This window comes from Tubulanus polymorphus, chromosome 11, assembly GCF_964204645.1.
Source record: "Tubulanus polymorphus chromosome 11, tnTubPoly1.2, whole genome shotgun sequence".
Classification (NCBI taxonomy): Eukaryota; Metazoa; Nemertea; class Palaeonemertea; order Tubulaniformes; family Tubulanidae; genus Tubulanus; species Tubulanus polymorphus.
In genome coordinates this window covers 7,574,586-7,584,887 of record NC_134035.1, presented here as the reverse complement: position 1 = coordinate 7,584,887, position 10,302 = coordinate 7,574,586, and the positions used below count along the sequence as shown (strand labels likewise).

The 10,302-nt window shown below is 36.1% G+C and overlaps 1 protein-coding gene across 1 annotated transcript; it reads left to right on the top strand.

Moving 5' to 3' along the window:
* Positions 1–2,540: 2,540 nt before the first annotated feature.
* Positions 2,541–8,959, top strand: LOC141912951 (plasminogen-like). The gene is made up of 9 exons (XM_074804387.1): positions 2,541–2,672; positions 3,085–3,285; positions 3,547–3,819; positions 4,257–4,427; positions 5,543–5,722; positions 6,034–6,270; positions 6,398–6,598; positions 6,702–6,947; positions 8,704–8,959. The coding sequence occupies exons 1-9, from the start codon at positions 2,567–2,569 to the stop codon at positions 8,925–8,927; spliced, it is 1,839 nt and encodes a 612-aa protein (XP_074660488.1). The 5' UTR covers positions 2,541–2,566; the 3' UTR covers positions 8,928–8,959.
* The last annotated feature ends 1,343 nt before the right edge of the window (positions 8,960–10,302 follow it).

Below are 10,302 nucleotides of genomic sequence, written 5' to 3'. Positions count from 1 at the left end.
AATTTGATTTGATGTAAATTCCATAAGCAGCAGCTCTTTGATGAACTTTTTTAATTGTATTTATAATTGGTGGGTCTTGTATTGTGTCTTCATTTAATTCATTTCCTTTATCCATTGATTTTAATAATTGCTTTTTGTTATATATTTCTTTTCTATCTTGATCAGTTAATTCTTTATTCAACGATTCAAAATCCCCATAAATTACAAATGGAATAATATTTTTAAATTTATGATTAGTAAATTTCAATTTATAATCTTTTTCTGTTGGCATTATTAATTTACAAAAATCTTTATTATCACATAATTCTTTATGTTTTAATAATGTATTCTCAGTCATAAATTTAGATAAACATTTTCTACATAGATAAATTTTACGATGATGATCACTTTCTGTTGTTCTAAAGAATAAATCAATTTGTTTTAACCACATATAATGTTCATTTTCATCTTTTTTATAATATAACAAATCTATAGCATTTTCATCATCATAATATTCTGTTAAATATAAAGCTTCCAATGTATAATCTTTAATATTTTCACCTTTTGTTTTTGGTAATTGCATTAATTCGAATACATTTATTTTTAAATTATTAACTTTTTCTATTTTAGGAATCATTTTTATAGTTACTGGATATTGATCAATTTTATATAATGTTTCATATTTCCGATAATCTGTTATTCTACAAACATTTTTCCTGTGTTGGATGTAAGCAACTAATAATTGACCATAGAAAACATTTATTATCTTCATTTTGAATATTTATTACTGCTTTTGTTATAAATGGTAATTTAATATAAGATGATGCTTTAATATCCTTTTCTGTTGTAAAGTTTGAATCATTTTTAAACATTTTATTACTTTTTGATGTTTTATTCCTTTTTGTATTATAAACATTTAAATCTAAATATATAATTTCATTCAATGTTAAGCCAGAACCCTCAAAATATCTTTCTTCAATATGACGTTCAAATTCATTTACTATTTTTTCTAACTTATCTTTTATTTGTGTTTTTGAAATTATTTCTTCAGAGAGTGTTTGAATATTATAATCCATTTTTTCTTCTGACTTTATAAAACTTACTTTCCCAGAGATACTAATTTTTGGATATTCAACATCTGTTATCAAATCTAGTATTTTTTCTATTATTTCATTAAATTTACTATAATCTTCTATTGTTGTACCTTTAAAAAATCTAAATATAATAGCTGCAGGACCAATTTTACTATGTAATGTTTCTAAGATTTCAATTGTATCTTTTATTTCTAGTGAATCAATATAATTTCTAACATTTTCCATGTAGGGTTTATTTGAAATGGATTTAGTTTTTGAAGTTGATTCTTTTACTTGTTGAGGTTTATTATCAAAATATTCTAATCCTAAAACATTTTTATTTAAATTTTTATAATGTTTTTGTGATTCGAGATGTCTATTATAATTCCTTTTTACTATAAATTCATTACAAACTTCACATTTTATTTCATCCACATTCATATTTTCTAATCGTTCTTTTCTTTCATTAGAATTTTCTGGAGTTTCAAAATCTATTACATTTTTTATATGATTTGCAGTTTTTTCATGTCGTGTTTTATTAGATGTATCAACGTATTTTTTACAATATGTGCAATAATATTGATTTTTATTAACATTATTGTTTTCTGGTTGGTGTTCATTCTCCCCCATTTATAAGGAAAAAAAATTACTTGTGGTGATGAGTGGTGTCTCGTCCTCTCGTCCTCTGATCTGAAACCCCACTTTTCTAATTACTAAACTATCAGATAGTTTTTCTTTTATATAGTGGATTTTTGTCGACTTTTTTCATTTTTGGCTGAATTTATTGTTGGATTTCTCTCGTTACTCGACATTTTTTGAATTAGACCTAATACTTCTTTTTTGTTTGTCTGACCTTGGATTGAGCAGTTGTCGAATGAGCGTAATACCGTATACTCATACCAGGTTCAATTGTTAACGGGGTTTTCATCGTTTCATTTTCTATCAATAGATCAAAACCATTGTTTGCCGACGGTCAAGGGCGACACGTACACGGGTACGGTAGCGGTCACTAAAACCGGACTCGTCTGTCAGCCGTGGGCTTCGCAAACACCGCATGCGCACGTCTACAACGTCGATAGCTACTTTCCTAGCGGGTCCGTCGCGGCGGCAGTGAATTACTGTCGCAATCCTATGGGCAACCACACGACTGTTTGGTGTTATACAGCTGATCCGGCTCAGAGATGGCAAGAGTGCTCTATTCCAGTTTGCAGTAAGCAAAAGAAAAACAATTTCAAACAATTGAGTCTCATATTCATGGAATTGCGTGCAATTGAAACGAAGAATTAACGAATTACATTTGTAACAGGATTACCTTGAAATAGTTTCCAAAATTTATGATGTAATTTGCGATATATTACTACGTTAGGGGCATAGTTTGATTCATCTCAATCCCGCGCTCATACGGAATTGCCTTCCTTATTTACATACCAACTGTAGGTATTAGTTGTGGCACACCAGTATTGGGTCAAGGTACGAAGTTACTGGAATTAAAGTCGAGTTATAAAACCGGTGATATGTTGGATCTCAGCTGTCTGGATGGCTATCAATTATATACAGGAAAGCTGAATCGTCAATGCCAGAACGACGGAAAATTTGAGGGTCAAAAGCCAGAATGCTACAGTAAGTAATACAGTTGTATATATGTATATGATCCTTAGCTGCGGATAATTTCGGAAGCGTCCCGATGACATTCGTTATTTTTATTTTTTTATTTTTTTAACTATTGGAATTTTATTATAAACATAACATTTACAATATACAATGGACAACCACAAATCGTCCGGGGACATTATATGTGGCCTAAATGTGGTCTTTCGTTATTTCCTTTCAAAAAATCATTCTCGATTAAACAGAAACATTATTCATGATCATTGTATCAAATTTTATTCGGCGAAATACAAGAAAACGACTGAGACGTTTTTGTGTAGTTACTGTAGAGATTTATCCATTGAATATTCTTTACGATTTTGAATTCAGAATATCGTACATAACGCATCATATTTACCAGTTTGTTTTTTGGTATAATCAATAGAAATAACAGTTAATACATGCCTCGCACCGGTTATTGGCACTGGTATGTTATTGGTGGATCCGAAAACTTCCTACCAAACTGGAAATACGGCAATTGTTGCTTGCAGTGCCGGACATTACTCACACGATGTACAAGCTCAACGTTCACTAGTATGTTTTGGCAATCAGAACCTCTGGCAAAGCTCAGTTCCTTCGTGTTATGGTAAGAAACATCGCATTTTCATTTTGGAAATGGGTCAGCAACAACAAAATAATAGACAGAGGCTCATGCTGTTCTTATCTTCTTGATATCTTAGTTCATTAAACTTGATTTCATTGATGCGATCATTTTGAAAAGATGAACAAAATTATTTCAAAATGAACTGATTTATACGAAAATCGTTTTTCTGGCGAATTCATATATTGATACTTGTCCACTTAGGATCGTTATATATGTAACTGATGTAGTTAGTGTTTTTTTCAGACCATCCGACAGCCGTAAGAAATTGTCTGATTTCTAACAAAGGGGTCGAATATTTGGGAAACCGAGCCGTTACTGATAGTGGAGAAAAGTGTATCGCGTGGTCGTCTTTCAGTCACGCGTATTCGTCGTCTGAACACTGGAGCAACCTGGACGGGTCGATCGAAGCGGCTTCTAACTACTGTCGAAATCCGGGTACGAACCCGGCAGAAAGACCGTGGTGTTATACCAAAATCGGAGGGAACCCAGTTTTCTGTAACATACCACGTTGTAAAAGTGAGTATGAAATAATAAATAATAAAACTATCTCTGTTTCAGAATGATCTGAATAAACGTTCCTATCGTCATCAATAGAGCTTCACAGAAATTAATTCACTCACAAATTGATAATATCTCTAGCAATTGTACGGAAATAGAAATGTTTTTAGGCAAACACCTGTTTTGTTTTTGTTCGGTAGTCTATATAATAATGGTTTATAGTACAGTATATTAAACCAAAGTTTATTCGTCAGAGAACAAGAATTTTCAGCTTTGTTGAAATAAAATGTTCCATGTGACAGGATGTAAAATTGGACGACAAAATGGCTGCACACCTGAAGGCCCACTACGCTCTGATAAGAAAACAAGATAGAAAATAGATCAAATATGATATCTAAAATAAGATAGATTAGATCTAATCATGAATGCACAATGGCTTACGTCTTTTATAACAGTGAGTTGTGGACCGCCGGAAGAGGTCAACGGTGCTACTATAACGAATCGGAAAAATGTCTACGTTGAAGGCGACATTGTCGAGTACCAGTGTAGCAGCATAGCTAATAAAGTTGTCATGTCGACTTGTCTATCTACCGGTGTCTACTCGACAAATAACCTTAATTGTGAAGGTAAATTATTGGTAACAGGCTCATTTATAGATGGAGTAGCTTATCATGAAAAAGCATAAATAAGTATATCTGAAAATGAATTATTCCCCGAAAAGAATTCGTTCCAAAGGATTGGTTTAGTATCACAATACAGAATGTTGGATTATCTTTAACGAATCATTCCTAACTGCGCAATGAAAAAATACAGAATATACACCTCAATGAACCATACTCGTTAGGCTGGTAGAGGTGGGATTTTGCAATTACATCCAGGTCGAACTTCGATTTTCGTATTTTTAGCTGACAATGGTCGGAGCTAATAACTGAAATGCACTGTAGTTCGGTCATACGCACTTTTAAGTGTCGGCAGATCCACTTGAGTTTATGACTCTTGGATAAAATAATTGAAAATGAACTAATTTTAACACAAGGCTCAAAACAGATTGATTTCTGTTAATGATTTCAATCGGCACATATTCGTATATGTGACATAAAATAGGAAGTCGATGTCATTGTTCGTGACGTTTTTACGTCATCACGCATTATTTTGTCAGCAGTAGCAACTCAGACTGTTTACTTCAGTAAACGTCCAATATTTGTTTCGGACCCACAGCCAGGAATTGTCATTGTTAGTTCTTAGTTTCAAAAAGAAAATCTTCCTAACCTTAGCTGCACGAGAAATTAAACCCAAAGCGCCGCTAACCCTAACCCTAGCTCCACCGTAAACCTAAGCCTAGCTCGAACGTAACCCTAACCCTAGCAGGTCTCGAACCTGCAACATTCAGTACGCCAACTGAGCACACTAACAACTAGACCATAGACCAGTAGTGTTGGACAGTTTGTAAGTTTGTCCGGTGATTGTAGTGACTGGTGGCCAGTCAGATGTACGTAGTGACTAGTCACCAGTCACCTGACTGACGTTATGGCCAATCAAGGTCTAGGTGTGAATTCTCTGACCAGTATTGGACAGAGTTTGTAATTTGGTTTGGTCGGTGTGGCTGTGGTCCATTTACTGTTAGTACCCATATCCTGTTCTCTGATTAAAAGAGTATTTTTTCATCCAAAAATAAAACGTCGCTTTGACTCATCTCGCTAGTGCTATATGAACAATTTACGTTACGTTTGTCATTTTTAAGATGTCTGTCCGAAGCCACCGACAATCGAAAATGCTCAAACAGACGCGAAGGGAGTGGTTAAAGCAGGTGAAAGCATTCAGTATCAGTGCGATGATACGTTCTACCTGGTCGCTGGAAACACTCAAGTATCGTGTTCAACCGAGGCGAAATGGGTGACAAACAATTTACCGGTCTGTAAAGGTGAGTGCTCACTGAAACCTGACGTGCAAAGACATACGAAAACACGAGACAAAACAATATTTCTCATTATTATTTCAATATTTCAGATTATTTCTCAATAAGCTTATTTTTTAGTGAAATGAATAAGTTACACGAATTCATTGCTACTGTAGCAAAGAAAAGGGACAAAAATACCCTGAGGGGTATATTAGCAAAAAAGCTGGGAATCAATAAAAAAAAAAACTAACAATAAGTTATGATGATGCAATATACTAATCGCTGATATTTGTCGAAGTAGCGTCTCGCTAAATGTCAGAATCGTTTTCTAACAGATGCGAGCCAGGCAGTGAATTACTGTAAGTTACGCGTGTCAGGTACTGGGTATCGAGGAAATATGAGCGAGACATTTGGTATTCGATGCCAGGAGTGGAGTTCTACTTTTCCACATAGCCATCACTTTACATATGTTGAGGGAAACTACTGCAGGAACCCATCCAACTCAAAGACACCATGGTGTTACACTACCAGAGAGCAAATCAGATGGCTTTACTGTAACTTACCCATATGCCGTACGTATTACGATGAAACCTTTTAGTCACATACAATTTGAAAACAGTTTAGTTACCAGTACAATACGCCCGGCATAACGCTAATAAATACTTTAGAGTAAAAATAATCTCCTAATTATTCGTTTAGAATCGAGTTGCGGTGATCCTGAGGGTGGCGTTGGTGTTACGAGAATTGACGCGAATCCACTAATTTTCCACGACGGGAAGGAAAGGGCAGTCGTTACTTACAAATGTTCATCAAGTGATACGGTTTTACTGAGTGGCGACTTGCAACGTATATGTCAGGCTGACAGGGCGTTTTCTGGAAGTCCCCCTGTATGCGGTTTGGGTAAATCTACGATTCATTTACGTATATACTCGATAGTTGAAATACATCAACTTACAACTGTTTATTAGAATACCGATAATGCTGGGATACGCTTTCTTTTCAGCGGAGGAACAAAACACTGTGAGCCATGCGGATACGGAGAACGACGCTCTGCCGTCGCAGGAAGAACCAACGTGTACTCGTCCTGGTGATGGAGTTAACGCTCGTAAGACAGGTGACCCGTGGGAGTATACAGCAGGTGCTGTCGTGGAATATCAGTGCTTGCCGGGATATATCCTCGTCAGCGGCTCACTGGAGATAACATGTACTTCTGCCGGGACGTACGATGCCTTTCCCCCAACGTGTGAAGGTAAGGTTATACACGGTAGACTCCACGTAGCCGATTTCCTCAGACAAAACGTTAAAAATGTCCCTATACTCTTAGACATGTGATAAAGTAGAATAGAATTTAGTACGTACAATAATGGTGACTGCCTACCCGGAATACACTTACCTTGGGAGTAATCATTTGACTACTCCAAGATCTGAGACAAGCGGGATCCACTATATATACGTATTCCTTTTAGCCCACTTGGGACTTTAGTCCCAGCGAGCTATTGCGTTCACTTTTCGTCCGTTTGTCCGTCCGTTATTTTGGGAAGTTTTGAAGACGCTACAAGGTAATGTCTTGATATTTGGTTTATACATGCATCTACCCCAGACACATCTTCAGCCCAAAAATCTGCCTGGTCAGATTCAAGATGGCCGACTGGCAGCCATTTTTGTTCGCCGAAATCGGCACTTTTTACACATTTTTGAAGTTTTCAAGGGAAATTTTGAAGACGCTTTAATCAATTACCTTGATCGTTCACATATATTTGTATCCCCAAGGGCCTATCGGCATTAGAAAAAAATTGGGGGTGTCGGACTCATGATGGCTGTCCTGAGACCTTTTTTGTGCCCAAAAATGTCAATGTTGGCCTGAATTCTGAGTCCTGTAGCTTCCTAATGGTTTGTCATTTTTATCGCAATTTGTGGTGGGTATTCCATGAAAAGGGATCTTTAATGGATGTGAAGGTATTTTCGATCAGCCACTTATCACGCAATTGACGGCCATCTTAGTGTCATCAGTACTCATACTAGGTGGAAATTTTCTGAGGAAAACAACAGCAGGTTTGAATTTAAAGTCTTCATATTCGATAATTATTAGCACAGTCATATGATAAATCTCCTCATATGGAATTTGGGATCGACGATTCTTTGGTCTTGCCACCAAGGGGAGTAAGATATCAAATAATATACAATATATATATATATATGATCACCAGGTGGCGTTGAATGGTAGAATAACTTAGTATTTCCATATTATATTGGTACCTAGGCATATTTTGTTACCACATTGAATTGCAAAATTCTACACATGGCATGTTCTATGGTTGTGGTGAGCTCCAAGCTCATATTGGCGTTTGTTTATGGTCACCAGGGGGCGTTGAATAGTATAATTACCTAGCATTTCCATATTATTATTGGTAACTCATGTTTTATGATTGTAGTAAGTTTAAAGGTATTTTCTTTTTGCATATGGTCAACAGGGGCGTTTAATAGTAGGATAACTTAGTATTTCCATACAATATTGGTACCTATGCATATTATGTAACCACAATCAATTGCTAAGTTGTAGCTCTTGACATATTCTATCATTTTTTTGGTGAGTTGCAAGGTCACTAGGTTTTGTATATGGTCACCAGGGGACATTGATTACTGAAACTGTTAGGATGTTGAGCATTTGAAACCACTTCCCAAGTTGACATGATGTCCCTGGATATCTAGTTTTCTCAGCGTTGCACGTGAGTGTTTCGTTTTCCTATGACATTATTTAGTCTCGGTTCAATCAAGATATGCCGCGGTAGTCTAATAAACTATAATACGTGTACACACTGTAGATAATCGAAGAAATCACATTGAAATTCGAATTGTTATGATGATCTGTTTCTAGTCGTTCCACGAGGGCTGTTAGTCGACGGCTGAAACGTTGTGGTTTCAATTGATTATATAATATAGCAATTCGAATTGTGGGACTTCTTCGAAGATGAGCGGTATTCATTATTTCGTGCCTTCTCTGATAGCTCGCAGGGTTCAACGAGCTCGTTGTGGACGTCCACCGTGGCCGAGAAGATCCACCAGACTGGTGACAACTCAGATGGAATATTTCGATGGTGATACAGCCGTGTACGAGTGTAGACATTGGGATGACATAATTATTCGAGGAAACACAAGGCGAACGTGTAGACACGACGGTAGATTTACTGGTCGAGACCTCAGCTGTATGCGCCGTTGGTATACATATTAAAGATGATCAGATTCGATATATTTTCCTTTCAATAAAATGACAAGTTGCGTTCACCGAAGGATTTACTTAAGTTGGTTATATTGGTTTGTTGGCACGTATATGTTTCGTGTATAACTATACAAGCAAGTAAAAAACGTTGAATGATTGTCCAAAAAACGAAAAAATTCCTCAGCGACTTACTGACTGGTAATTTTCGACCATGGTAGTTTTCCTCGCTGCGAAACTAGCAGCTTCTTCCTGAAAAAGGCTCGCTTCTTTCAAACCAACATGCAGTAGCCAGAAGGGGAAAATATGGTTCAAATGAAAAATACATGTATATGTGTACATAGATATACATATATAAAAAGTGTACATATTTTGTCACCACTAGTGCGTTAAAGTGCCAGCTGCGAAGTCCATTATTCCAGCAGTATCATCGGCTCTCTATGATCCGATGAGAGGGAGAGAAGGAGAGAGGCCAGGGAGAGTGGGCGGGAGGGAGGTATAAGTTCAATGCATGTCCGAGTGTTATGCGTTGTTCTCCGCCTCCAATTAAGTAAAGTTTTAGTCACACATATCCATATGAAAGGTCTATATGGAATACTATTTGAAGTGATATCCAAAATGTATAATTTCACAATCCTAAGTTGGCCATCTTGGATGACATCATGACCTAGTCTGGTCAAATGATAAACCATTCCTTTTCATATTTTCATAATAAAAATGAAAGCTCTACATGAAATATTATATCACTTAATATGCAAAGAGTGCATTTACAGAAACGAAAAAATAAAAACCTAGATTTTGCAAAGATTTGACGGTTGTAAAACATATTTTTGTTACTCTCAAAATGTAGAAAATAAGTCTTCTATATGCGTTGGTTATTTTTAAGTTTTAGTTTCATCTTTATGCCGAATAAGATCGAAATTCTAATGCGTTTTAGGTATAAAGTATATCCGTGTTCGAAAATATAAGCGAAGAACAGCTGTTCGGCTAGAACTCTAGAGCGACTGAATCTATTATTTCGATCTTAGATTGCAATTGTTAATGATTAAGTCAATATGGTAACATTAGCTATATGAGAAACTTCAGAAATACTTGCAAGTACACGGTACTTCAATACTGTTAACAGCTAATTTCATTACTCCTTGAGACAGTTCTCTTCAAACGCAATGAATCTTGTTCCCGTCACCTGTTTTCAGCGCTATTTATGTTCAGCAACTCTTCGCATTTTGGCAACTGCTTTCAACGCGATAGGTCGCATTTCTTGGCTGACACAACCCAGAAGCAAACACACTGAAAATTTGTGACACCAGAGTAAGGTATTTATGTAATAACGTTCTTTTTGGTTATCGGCGCACGATATAAATGTAAGTAAAATGAACACCGTATTCAA